Here is a 14,078-nt window from a genome sequence, read left to right on the forward strand (position 1 = left end):
TTCCTGGTTCAGGGCAGACCTCCTGACTCTCCCTGGAGCTGGGCCCTGGTCTGTTTAGGCCTTTGCGAATGGGGGCGGATCAGGTGAGAGTTGCCATGTGGGCACCTTTTTCTCATGTGTTTAACTGGCTGGTCTGGCTGTTTCCCATGCCAACTGTGGGCAACCTCGGGTCACTGTTTGTACCACCTGTTGTGGGCCGAGTTGCATCCTTTGTGGGATCGTTGGGGATGGCGTCCATCATGTCTGAGCTTGTTGACCTGTTTGTACCCCCGGCGGTCATTCATATAGTAACATTTCTTTCTACAATACAGTCTGCATATTGGTTCATCTCCTTGATGGTGTTATCGTTTTTGTTGGGCCTGGTCATTGGCAAAACACATGGGATTTTACCTGTGTAATGTGAAGTGGTGTTGCAGGCTTCCTGGGTATGGAGTGGTAGAATGTTTGAAATTCAGGGAAATATTTCAGCTTTCATTGCTTCTAGAGACATTTCACTGTTGAAAAATCCCCCTCTGGCAGACCAAGTAAGCAACTGCTAAAACTGGAAACTATTTCTAGACCAGGAGATCCTGGACTATGGCTTAAGACAGTTCTTATTTTGTCTTAATTTGTCTATGTCATGTGTTACGTAAAATAATTTCCCATTTTGGTATCCGTGTAAGATGCTGTCAGTTAAGGAGTGTCCCTGCTGAGTCAAACAGTAAATCAGTGGGGTTCCAGGAACAACAGTATGTTCATTTGGGAGTTTAGTTCAGAGAGAGTTCGCACTGAGACATGGGTTTTTGCCAGGGGAATGTGCCAGCATGGGTAAGGAAACCAGGTAGTGGTGCTGGACCCTCAGGATTAAGAGGATGCTTAATGAGCCCCACATACCCCATTATGAGTGTCCATCCAGGGCAGCTCTGTGAGGGCTCTCTGACATGGCTGTTTACACTGGAATGCTGCTTTTCACAGATAATACATCAATATCTATGTCAACAGTAGCTGCCTGTTTTCCCCAACAAAGCCAGCTCTGTCAGTGAACCGGAAGGAGAGCTGCTGCCTCACCAGTGGGCCCTGGTGATCACTACCATAAGGATGTTTCACAGCTTGCAGTGTGACTAGCTGACCATCCTTGTAGTACTTGGACTGTTGTGTTGGACACGTGACAAAATAGCAGTACCGCTGGAAAGCTTACGTTTATATAGAGACAACCCTATTCTGATCTGTCTATATATATGCAGTTCCTAAAATGAGTATTAATGTCTTCTCCCTCTGTCCTATGCATAATGCGATACTCCACACATACGGAATTTGAAAATATGTTTATTTCTAGCTTCTTTTTCAGTTCCTTTGCATTTTGCTGTAAGAAAACATGAACTAAATGCAGGCTTTATAAGATCTTCGTCCCCATTTGCAACTTTTTGCTTTATTAAAAAACATTAACATTCATTTTGGTGACTAAAATCTATTTCTCCCTGAGGGTGTTGCAGGAATAGGGGAGTTATGCACTTCACTCACAAGAAACAATATATTTATTGATATAAGAGCATTTCAGCAAAGTTTGAAAGGGTAAATGCGACTTTGAGGAAGCAGAACTCGATGGCAAGGTACACCTGATTATTTACTACACAGAGGACAAGCTAAATGGGAGATTATGCGTACACTTAAAACTGAGTGCACCCTTAGCAAAGATTCAAAGTTTAAGCATGTGATGTGTGTGTGTGTGTGTGTATATATATGTCACTTACCAACGCTCTGTTGTGGCAAGGAATCTCTCAACACAGGTGCCATGCAGGAGAGCTCAAAGGGCTTTTGGGCTGCCTACTATTTATGGGGGTAAGATGATTAACTTAGAGCAATAGGAAATATGACTATTACACCTGAATATATTGTTCAGGATAGCCCATGGCTATGGTATTATGTGTTTCCCCTGAATCTGGCTTAGCAGGGTTGGATTGTTACACTCAGATGTGATGTTATCACCAAAGCAGATAACTGGAGATAAAGGTTGTGTTGATGAGGGGTAAAATGCACTGTCACAGAGGGCACAGGTAAGGGGAAATGGTTTATGTTTATATGTTTCTAAAAGCATCTCATGCCTCTCTGGCAAGTGAGTATTTCAGTATTTTGGAGTGCTTGTATTTAAGAACCAGTTATGCAAAAACTCATGAACCAAACATCTAATCAGCTTTTGAGGAATCTTAAGAGTAATAGCTTTCAGGCATCATCCACCATCAGTTTGAGGCCTTTTATTGCTCTGTTTGCTCTGTGCTGTTCATATTAATAGGTCTTGTGAATGGATCACCTGAAAGTCTAGATAGTCCCAGAAACCATTTAGTTACTACTTTTATACCCATGTCTCGATGGATGTTTTCTGGGTGTCCCAAACACTGAGACACAAAAATTTGTTGCTTTTTTGCAGTTGGCTGAAATGTCTCTCTGCAGTCTCACCATTTTGCCACTTCAGGGGATCAGCTGATACTAGTAGAAATGTGCCGCACTGGCTGTGGAAATTGATATTTGGAGCTGCAAATCTTTATTTGGCAGAAAATGGGGAGATTATGATTACAGTTGAGATAAGTCAACTTGATGACTTCTTAACTGTTGTCAGGTTGCCCTGGAAGTGAGTAGCACTTCCCAGTGACACTGTCAGCAATGGCAGTTGATTAATGGTGATCCAACCCTGATCTTACGTATATGAACTAAATTGACTAAGATAAGGTTGAGTTTATATGTGCACTCTGATCTGAAGGGAGAGCTTTTTAAATCCCTCTGATTAGCAGTTCCCACCATGGTAGGTGATAAAATTGGTTTCAGGATAATTTGAGAAGCTAGGACAGAATCATGTGTTAGTTCATTGCAAATAAAAATAGCTGAATTAGCAAAAAATATGAAAAAATTTTGAGGAATTACTGTTTAGTTTATGCGGGTGTATTGGATGCCCCAACTGGACATAACATAGATTAACAGAAGCTGGAGAACAAACGTCTGTTTGCCTGCATGTTGGAAATGCAGGGAGGTATCCTGGCAGTCAGCCTAAATTCCTGCATTTTAACGGTAGTATGAGATGATTTAAGTTCAGGATTTCGAGTATAACCTTCTGAGAGCACTGCCCATTCAATGCAGTGAATTTGTAAATTAGAGAGGCTCAGTCTGGGACTAACGTGATGGGACACTTTTCAGCAATCTTACTGATTCATCATAAAATAGTGTCTAATTTAGCATTCTTCTGCATGAACTATTACAGTTGATCATCCTAAAACGACATAAAATAAGGATAAACTCTTAGATTATCTTTGTAAAAGAAATAGGTGGCTTGATAGTTGGTCTAAAAAAATGTTGACACATCACATGTCTTTCTCCCTCCCAAATTCAAATTACAGTTCTTCAACTTTGCCTTTAACTCAAATGTTTAACAGTACTTTTTTTATGTGCCTCACAAAGATGTTCTGTTGTTACTGTGGTAATAAGGATAGGCACAAGATATAGAAATAGAAGAGGTGAGAGACTGATTCTTGCAAATGTTTTGCAAGGGCAAGGAAGCTGTCCCTTGGATGATAGCTAACAGTAATTTGGGAGGGTTCTTTTTAGGCATATGTCACAATTTTTTTGATACGCGTTGATGAACAAGAGCTATTTGTGATTGAAATGAGGGAAGGAGGAAAGGGAAGTTGTTAGGAATTGCACAAAGTACAATAGATGACATCACACCATTGCACATTCATGTAGAAGTAAGAAACTGAAGTCAAAGTTTTGAAGAGGTGCTTCAGCAGTGCTGACCTAACTTTCTCTGAAGTCAATAAAGATCTTTCAATTAATTTGAGGAAAGCTGGGTCAAAACTGATTGAACTCCATTTCTTTTCCCATGCAATGAAAGGCTGAGATGAGGCTTCCTAGTGGGAAAAAAATGTTAAATGGACCATCAGAAGAATGAAATCACAGGATGTTAAAACTTTTTAAGAAAGCCAGTGTTGAGTGGTAGTGATCCCAATTTTCCAGAGAACTAATAGTCTAGAATCCCATGGGACTCCTTCCTATGCTGCATGCTTTTTTTTTTTTTCCTGAAGAAAGGTCAACGAAAATACTTAATACACTAGCACAGTGTTATTTTAAAAAGGCAAACATATATATTTTTTATCAGGAAGTCAAATATAAATATTACAAGTATGTAAAATGTTTCTGAGTTAAAACCAAGCAAGAATTATAGTTTATATTTTCTTTTCTGGTTGAAAAGCCATAGACATTATTAACATTTCTAGTGATGGGATGAATGTATCCCTTTAGTTTTAACGCAGACAAGGTTAGAGCTGAGTCAAAGGTACTGTAGATGAGCATGACAGAAACAATAAACTTGTCCACAAAGCAGCGAAGATGTCGTGAATGAAATGCCTCTCTTCTGGATGCACTTCAGGGTGAGGAGGGATCAGCTAGTGAGGTTTAGCTGATGACACTTTTGGTTTTTTTTCTGTCTTCAGATATCTCAGCTTATGACAGAGACTGGTCGAGAGGGCTTGACTGAAGCAGCGTTGAACCGCTACAATGCAGACAAACCCTCCTTGTACAGCTTCCCTGCTTCCCAGAGCACGTACGTTGCCAGCGAAGTATCCACGGGCACCTCGGTGGCAGCATCATTTTTTGCCAGGTAAGAGAGATTGCTCAGATTTTTTTCCTTCTCTGGAAACACTTAATTTCAAAGGAGATGATTCTGTATTGAAGAATTGGGGTTGACATACTGCAACACCCATGTCGAAATGTGGCTGTAGATACAGATCTACCACAAACTTGCAGGAATTGCCATGAAAATGTTGCATGCATTTGTCTCTAAGGTGGAGATGATACTTCTACCCTCTTCTATAAAATATCTCTTTAGTTCTTAATTTGTGTTAAAATGTGATTGTGCTCCCAGAATAATACCTGATTTAGTGATGTTTTTAATGGGGTGTATCCCTGAATGAAAAGGGCCTATTCAAGTAATTTTCTGAGGTAAGAAATTAATTGTAGAGCCAACTGGAGGTGGATAGTTCTGTTTGGAGGGCAACCTGCAGGCTTCTTTATTGAATTTTAGTTCTAGCTAGGAAAATTATCAAGATTTCCACTTTCAGACTTAAACGATAAGATTTGATTTCAGGTTTTGTCCCTGTTGTCCTGTTGAATTGATCTGAGGGTAAGCCTTGAAACACCTTTTCTGTTGAATAGTCAGCTAATGTTTAAAAAAGTCTAGATGAGACAGTTTCATTAAAAAAACTATGTCTATCTTTATTAATTTGTTAGTAAAAATGGTTGGCTAAGTGGACATAGCATCTTATAAGTGAAATATCTGTTGTCAACAGCAGCAATGTTTTTCTGTGCAGAAATATACTTTTTGCAGAACATAATGTTTTTAGCCCAGTTGAATCCTTATGTAACTGAAGAAGTTGAAATAATTCTTGCATTTTAATGCTTTTCAATAATTAGAAGATTGACTTGGGAAGACTTGTGGAAGTAATGAAATAACAAGAGAATAAGCTGTTTTTACAACACTTCCAATCCAACCTAGTAAGAGATCTGAATTTCAAACTGGGTAGTCAACTTTTGAGTGAATGCCTCAGGCATATCGAGATTAACTTCCTACGCTTTAGAGAGCCAACTGTTAGTAATTCCACATGATTCTATTTTATTTTAAAGGTAAATGGAAAACTTATAAAGTCCTTTGACTCTGTAAATCTGGAAAGGTTTTCTTTTCCTATTTTTCCTCCAAAACATAAGGACTGCATATGTTCAATCAGTGTCATGGGAGAAGCAAATCATGTAAAAGGATTAAGAGTAGCATTTTAGAAGATCCATTGAACATTGTTTGGGGCAGCTCTGCCATTTTTTCTTTACAGATGCAATGCTGCAATAGCAAATGTGAATGATGACAGTGGTTTTGATTTGTTGCCCTTTTCTGTTTAACTGCAGGCAGTTTAAATTAAAATTGCTGAATGTACTCATATGGTAATGCCTAACCAGAGTACAGATTTGGATTAGCACGTATTTTAGCATGAATTGATTTATGAAGATGGCTTAACTCATTTGTTCTTCATTGTTTCACTGGTTTATGCTGAAAGAATTCATTTGCCCTTAATATACTCTGCTGAAATGTAGGAAACTAATTAAATTTACTCAAAATCTCTAGTGTAAATTACAGCATTTTAAGTAGAGCTCTGTTAGTTTCTAGCTGATGGTGTGAATTCTTTGGTATGCTTGGCCCAGCAGAGATTCCACGTTTAGGCTGTTTGTAAGTGTACTTAGCAAGAAAAAAGTGTCTGGTTTAGTTTGGGGTATTGCATAATTAGATTAATATCTCTTATATAAATCAGTTTTGTTCTGAGCTTCAAGTTATGTCATCTGTTGATGTTTCAAGCAGCAAATCCAAGCCAGTTCACTGCTTGACCTTTTAACAAGAAAATCCACAACTTTTTTTCAGAACAGAACATGAAGCTCTCATTAATTTTTATTTTGGATCTTATGTGTCTACTTGCATTTTTGTGAAGAAGCATAAGAACCCACATATATGTGTTTTATAAAATATGAAGTAGAAGGCGGGTGTCAAACTCATTAACATGGCACACTGTGTACAGTCTGAAACAGGAATTTGTAATAGGCTTTTGAATACTAAACTTCTAGCTGTAAACAACACATGGAGTAGTGACTGGCAGGTAAGCAACACACAGAGTAGTGACTGGCAGCTATGTCTGGGTTGTGTTTTTTTTTTTTTTTTTTTTTTTTTTTTAACATGTCACATATGATGTTTTCATGGTCTGTAAATAAGAAATTATTATACAGGGAAACTTGCAAACATGAAGCTGAAATTGGAAGTAGAAGAGTAGAAAATATTTTGAAATCTGAATAATGTTCTACGGTATTTCAGTCTAAGTTCCCTAACAAGCAAAGCAGACCTCAGATGAGACTCAGATACTAAGTCATCCATCATCACGAAAAAATCCCAATTAATTCAAATGCTGTAGTATGGAGGAAATGTCAAGGCATCCATGGAAACTTTTGGTTGTAATTACTTGTGAAACATCAGGAGTGGAATACTGTGAGAGCTCATAATTTTTCTGTTCTTAGGCACAACTAGTCCAACAGTGATACTCGCTTGACTGGCTTACAGTTGGCATTTAGCCATAGAGATGTGTCCAAAGGCCACAGTGACTCTCAACTGTTTGAGAAGCCAGGGGACTTATCAGATGCTGCAATACTTGGCTGTTATGTTTTGTGATCTATAGCTAGAAGTTTTCCAAATCATCTAAAAAGGCTGAAACTTTTTTAAATTGTCATTTGCCGGGATATTGCTGCAAGAAAACTTATCATATGTCAGGATTCCCGTGGGAGAGTATGTGAATGTTTTAAAGGAACAAATATTGAAAACTGTCCAAAGTGCTGTCCTGGTAGGTTTATGAGTATTAGATGGTACAGGTATGGATAATGAATTTCTAACAGTGATTCTGACAGAGAAAATGAATTCTATTGCACTTTTAATGTCAAGCACTAATTTTGCCTTTCTGTTCAGGACTATCACTCAATTTTTTTGTCTCAGATATCCTCCAGTCCATGCTAATTTACCATCATATTGCTTCTTACTAGTACACGTTTGTGATGAAAATAAGTAATTTAGCAAATGTGAAACAATGGTAAGACTCTCCAAAAAGAATCATTTGCAGAGCATTTTAGGAGTTTTACATAAGTTAACTTTTGCCTCCAGCTTGGATATTTGTCATAAGCAGCACTGCATTTTTTGGCCATTGCAGTCTAAGGTGTACTAGCCTTTTGTCTTGGTTCCTCCAAACACAATGCAGGAGTGTGCCACCTCCAGTTAAGGGTGAAATATATGCTGGTACTGATGCTGCCAAAGAACTGAGGGAAGGACCTTCTGTCAGTTGTCTCCCTGGTGTTTCTGTGGAGCTCCAGCAGGTCAAGGGATGGTGTACTGAACCTTGTTTCTTTCCGTGGTGGTTTCTACACGTTGAAAATTTCAGGGACTCTGACTTTAGCTTTGCACTGACGACTCCACAACTAAGCCTGCCTTTCTGAATAAAACTTCTCTGTTGTGACTGGGCTGTAGAGTCTCGATAGTATCTCAAAGAATGATAGTATGGTGCAGGAATTAAAAGACAAAACTTGACCAGAACCTTTCAGTCGTTCTTGCAATACCTAAAGTTCTAAAGTTGTTTTTGGATCTTGGTTCTGTTCCTTGTTTGCTCTGTCAGAGTTAGCTTGCTTTCTTGGAGAGCAAAAACTTTTATTGTATCAGAACAAAGTTGAAACATAAAAGCCCATTGCATTTTGGAAGCCAATAAAGGTAAAAATTTTTGAGGACGAGATATTTTGAAATGGTCTTAAAAGTTGTTTCTTGTTGCTGGTCAGGAAGTGTAACAGTGTATGTTGAACAAAAGCCTGCCTCAGTCTGAAATCAGATATAGTTTTATTTGGATTAATTGAGCCTAATGGGAATATAGATAATCTTGAAAATAGCCTGAAAAAAAAAATGTTTTAGGGATCTTTTTCCATGTCTTACACAGCTTGAACACTAATCAGGGCCACACAGTGCTACTGTTGTAAATGTAGCAAGGCATATTTTTCAAATGAAATGCAGAAATATTCATATATTTAAAAAACTACTTATTTTCATACAAAATAAGAAGATATAATCTTAGCTTCATGTATAACCGACATACAGCTACTCAGCATGGGATAAGCTATAGTTACGATTACTTCCATTCTTGGAAAAACTGCTGGTGGGTCTTTCCATGCTTATTTTCTCCATCCCTGTATCGTTTGGCATCTGGAGGAGGAGGAGGTGAGGCAGTGCCTAACTGCCAAGGGGTATTGTGAGTGTTGTGTTAAAAATGCTGCTGAGTGCTCCACAGATTACCTTTCCAGTCATGAGAGTCCTTTTTGAATTGTTTTAAAAGTCCTGGTACATATTGTGTGGACTACAAAGCTTGTATGAGAACACTATTTGTGGGACCCTCTTGTTAAAGCTGCTGTGCTCTCTTGATGACTTAGCACTCTGGAGAACCCAAAATCTCATGCCTTGCTTATAAATTATCAGCTTATCACACAACTACGTTTGTTTGTCGTTTGTCCTAATAGATGCAATATTATGTGACTTCTGTTGAAACTTAAAATAAGGAGCTACTCTGCACAATCTCTCTTTCTGCTTGTGTGGAAAATGTTTAAAGCCCAAAGGCTTAGAATCAAGGAACACCAGAGCTCGTCCTTAAGCACTGTGTATTGTTTTAAATTGATCATACCATTTAAAGGTCATGGCTTGAATTTTTTCAGAGGTCTGGGGGAAGCTCACAAAACCAAACTTTTCCTGGTGTTGCAACAAAGAGTTTGTCAGAACATGCACAGCAAAAACAGGTAAAAAGAGGCAGCAGCTAGCAGAGAAGGAAATCGTTGGGAGTGGGTACTCCTGTACCACAGAGCCCAGCTTTGGTTTGGGAAGCAGCACAGAAGAAACACTGTGTCAGTAGTCTGAGTGTAATTGGTGTCACGGGAGTGTGACACCAGCTGATGTGGAGCCAGGTCAGGAACCTCCTGTTGATACTCCTGGTGACTTGTGCAGGTGCACAGGAGGCTGCGCAGGCTCACCCGGGGCATTGGCGCTGCTCTCAGCAAAGAGCCCGTGAACGCTGTCAGAGGGTGAAGGCTGCTTGTCCCACGCTCCACCTTTCTTCAGAAAGTTCTGCTGAAGTTCTGAGTGTTTTCAAAGGGTCTGAGCTGCAGATGATTCAGATGAGTTTCTTCATGTTGAAGAGCTGTGGACCAAACTTCTCTTTCAAGCCATGTAGTTCCCTAGCTTATACACTGGTTGCAAAGTCCTTTATGTCAAATAGTGGCGATCTTAACATCCCTAAAAGAAAATTATTTTCTGAGACTTAGGTGAAAACATACTTTGGTTTCTTGCTGTCTAAAGTATGCAGAATCTAGCAGGATTTTCCTTCATTTGCTGAACAAACTAAATTTAATGGTTTAATTGTGGTCAGTCTCTCAGACATTTTGAACAACTATGTATTAAAATTCTGATCAGATTTTCTACTCCTTTCTCCTCATCCTCATTCGTATATTGCATAAGAAATACATAAAAAGAAGAATGTTATGATAAAAGAGCCATAGACTGTCTTTCAGTAGGAATGCTGGCAGCAAGTTTTAAAACATCTGTAAATCATTTTCACAAATATTTCTACCTTCAAAGCCTGCCTTGGGGCTGACTAGTAGGGGAAATTTCAATCACAATGACCTCAGTCAACCTGAAAGACCATGAAGCAAATATTTAAAATTGGCACCTAGTTTTGAATGCACAACTCCAGGAGCTGATTTCTCATACTTTCTCAATCAACATTTGTCAGAAATGTAGGAGATCTATATTCATGGTCACTGGTTTTCTGTGCTCTCCATTTCTGTGAGAGCCGCAATGGGCTCTTTCTACTTATTTTTACTGCTGTTACTTCATGTGTATAAAGTAAATGCTAATCAAAAGGGAATCTTGACTCTCCTGAAGCCAAGAAGGTTGGCAGTTTGGGTATAAAGAATACTAGTTTTCTGTGGTTCATTGTAAACAAAATAAAAATGTTCTGGCATGAAAGACTATGTGAGCTACTTGCAATAATAGCCAGTGGCTAGTAAAGGAGGCAACCATCTGATACGCAATAAAAGAATTAGGACTTCAGTGCCACATCTAGGTGAGGGAAAGCAAAGGTATTTGAATTATCTCTGATTTTGCATGGTAGTTCTACCCTGGGTCCAAAACAATTTCCAATGTGGGTTTTTTTCCGCACCCCTCCCCCAAGCTGACACATTCCACTTTTGTTTGAATCAGTTCATATCTTTTGCTAATAAAAGTTTAGCAACGAGATTCTAGATTAGGTCCATTTCTAACAGGAATTGTGACGGGTATATATCCAAAAATATGATGTCTGGATGTTTGGATATTTGCATACTTTCATTATTTTAAAAAAACCTTAAGATAATATGTATACTTTTAGACCTGGCTGGGAAATCTAGTTGTGATTTGTTTAACTTGGCTTTGGGCTGTAAACAGGGATAATTTGAACCTTCATGCCAATTAGATCCACTATATGCTGGCTGTAGATTAGTAGCTTTTATTCACACCTTAAAATGCAGATAATGGACCTTGAATTTTTTTAAACAATTTTGGGAGTGATCCATGGAGCTATAAAAAGAGATAAGCTAAAACTACCCTTAGATTATCATGGAATACTATACGTGCAGGGGCATGTCATCTGCTTAGCCTTGAAGCATGTAACTGATAAAAAGGATGTAAATCCTTCTCATGTGCCTAGTATCAAAGTAATCAACTTCAGATGTACAGGGGCATTCACCTTAAGGTAACAAATACTTAAGGGACTGGAACACCCCTCTTACAGTGAAAGACAGAGAACTGGGGCTGTTTAGCCTGGACAAGAGGAGGCTGAGAGGCAATCTTATCAATGCTCATAAATATCTGAAGGTTGGATGTCAAGAGAATGGGGCTGATCTCCTTTCAGTGGTGCCCAGCAATAGTGTGAGGGGCAACGGGAATAGGCTGGAACTTGGGAAGTTCCACCTCAACATCCGGAAAAACTTCTTTACTGTGAGGCTGATGGAGCCCAGGGAGGTTGTGGAGTCTCCTCTGGAGACTTTCAAATCCCACCTGAATGTGTTCCTGTGCCACCTGTGTTAGGTGAACCTGCTTTGGCAGGGGGGATGGATTATAGATGACCTTGCAACCCCTACCATACTGTGATTCTGTGAAATACAGTTTGCTGGGCTAAGCATGTTTTAAAAAGTAATTTAGAATGATCTAAAGTAAAAGATTACTATCCAGGAACAATGTATTGACCATTGAACAGAGAAATTAAAATTCCAATCCACAAAAGGTTACTTTGATGTTATGTCTGTACTGAAATGTGCTACACCTGCTCCTGTGCATTGTACAGGGTGAACGTTTTCTGATCTGCACTTGACCCACATGTGGTATGTTTTCTGTTAATGGTAATGGCAATCACTGAATAATGTTATTATTAAAATAGTCATCAAGATTTGGAGTTCCTTGTATAACTAGCCTGTCAGAGTCTTGAGAATTCTTGGTAGTTTTCTAAGTAAAACTCCCCTTTCCTCCCTTTTTCTTTGGAAAACTTTGAGATAAGTTGTTTCTCTGTGATGCAATCCCCAGTTCCATCTTATGAATATATGGTTCTGCAAAGCAAAGGACACATACCATGGAAGTTTTTCTGCTTAAGAGTTTATTTCAAAATTAATATCTTGTCTCCTAGGTATAATTCATTATATTATTCCTAATATATCTTACCTGAAAACCATAATCTTAAGACTTTTTCTGATTCCTGTAAGAATCTTTGCTGTTTAGGTACAACTTTGCACCATTTTAGTTTTTACTTCTAAGTTTGCGAACTTGCATTTAGGATTAATTTGCTCCATAAATTTATATATGATCGGTCATGTTCAATTTTTAAATAATTAAAAAAAAGATTAAGCTGAGAATACAATACATTTATATGTGCTTTTCCCTACTGTTTTGTCTGCTTATTTTGTCAAGTACAACTGCGTTGAAAATTTATGGCAACCAGGGACTCCATTAGCTAGTAAGCAAACACTGTCCATCTCTCGCAGATCCTAGAGTCAATAACTGATTATATTACAATGAACAGGGCCAGTAATGCAAACATCTACTTAATCTACTTCATGCAATGTATGTGCTTTGTAGAAGCTCTAAGTGTTATGTAGCCTGTGTAGAGGCAGAAAGAGGTAACCAGGACACTTCCTGTCTTCAGTAGTTAGCAGTGGCCTTTTTCCAGTGTTTCTGAGATGTTACCTTAGCTTTAAGTTTGCTTTCTCTATTTGTACCTCATTGATCGCTGCTAGTACAGATAAGAAGCTTTAGACCTGTAAACGACTGTGCTGGCCCCATTCTTGCTGTGGCTTTCATGTCTTAGATGCTGTGTACTGATAAATGCTTTGCATTGCTGGGAAGAATATTGGATACTGATGATATGGCACTGAGGCACTGATTATTTTTGTGGTTTGCTAAGGAAGGAGGTGCTGTTTCATGGATTTGTATTCCTAATTTTCCTAGGTGATTTCAAGCATTCAGTACAAAGGTATCTAGGTGTATGGAAGCTGAACTCCTGCTGCTCTCCATACACTATGCTAAAACAGAGGTAACTTCCTTTCTAATTCTTGCCACATCTTGTGATTTCCTGCTGCTTTCAATGGACTGCAAAGGGGGAGGCTAACTAAGGACAGGTTTCACCTTCCAATTTCTGAGAGGGCTTTTGGGGTGCCAAAGTACTTACTACTTGAACACCTGCTCCTCATTGATTTAGGAAAACTTAAAAGGGACTGAGGCTGTTTCCTGCCCTGGGCACTGCCTTTCCATGCACCTGACTTGTACATTGAGGAAAAACTGCTAGCAGCATATGCAGTAATCCCTCAGCACCTGTTTCCAAACATTCCTGATGTTTAGTCTTGCCTTTTACTCTTAGGGCAGTGGAAATAAAAATGGTCAGCATTAATCTTCTGACTTCTGGTTTAGTTGTGACTGCCAACTATACTATAGGTAACCTCATGTTGATTTACTGTTTTGCATATTTCTTGCTTCCCCTAAACCTTGACATAAGAGTTCTGATTTATAGTGTCCCTATCTGGGCTTCTGGAGAGGAAAAAGATGAATTGATGTAATTGCACTGTCTATAGTAGAAAATTATATGCACCACCAGTTGTTTTTTTTCCCCTCTTTTTTTAACACCATCAGACTAACCTTCATTCAAAGAGATCATAAATCCACAGTAACAAGACTTTTTCCTACACATCTGGAAGTTCAGAGTGGTAAACTTTTTCTTCTGATTACTACTTTCACTTTACAAGACATGATGTTACAGTGCTCCCCCAGCAGCCTTGAAGTTCAAGCTGTGATTTACCCTGACTGTAGAGTTCTCCACCGCCTGCTCCACGGATCAGTGTTTTCTTATCCTTGAGAGCAATCTGTTCAACTGCTGAATGGCTTTTGCTTTCAATTACCAATGAGTACTGACCATTTTAGTTTTTCTTGC

At 38.8% G+C, this 14,078-nt stretch overlaps 1 protein-coding gene across 1 annotated transcript in view; it reads left to right on the forward strand.

Moving 5' to 3' along the window:
* LOC103780908 (kinesin-like protein KIF26B) overlaps nt 1–14,078 on the forward strand; it is a gene marked incomplete at both ends in the record, with an annotated part of 144,505 nt that overhangs the window by 24,295 nt on the left and 106,132 nt on the right. Inside the window, one exon of the mRNA XM_008948607.1 lies at nt 4,458–4,624. Within this exon, the coding sequence (XP_008946855.1) occupies nt 4,458–4,624 (167 nt within the window). The remainder of the gene's footprint in view (nt 1–4,457; nt 4,625–14,078) is intronic.

Source organism: Merops nubicus, unplaced genomic scaffold, assembly GCF_000691845.1.
Source record: "Merops nubicus isolate BGI_N331 unplaced genomic scaffold, ASM69184v1 scaffold11341, whole genome shotgun sequence".
NCBI classification, from domain to species: Eukaryota; Metazoa; Chordata; class Aves; order Coraciiformes; family Meropidae; genus Merops; species Merops nubicus.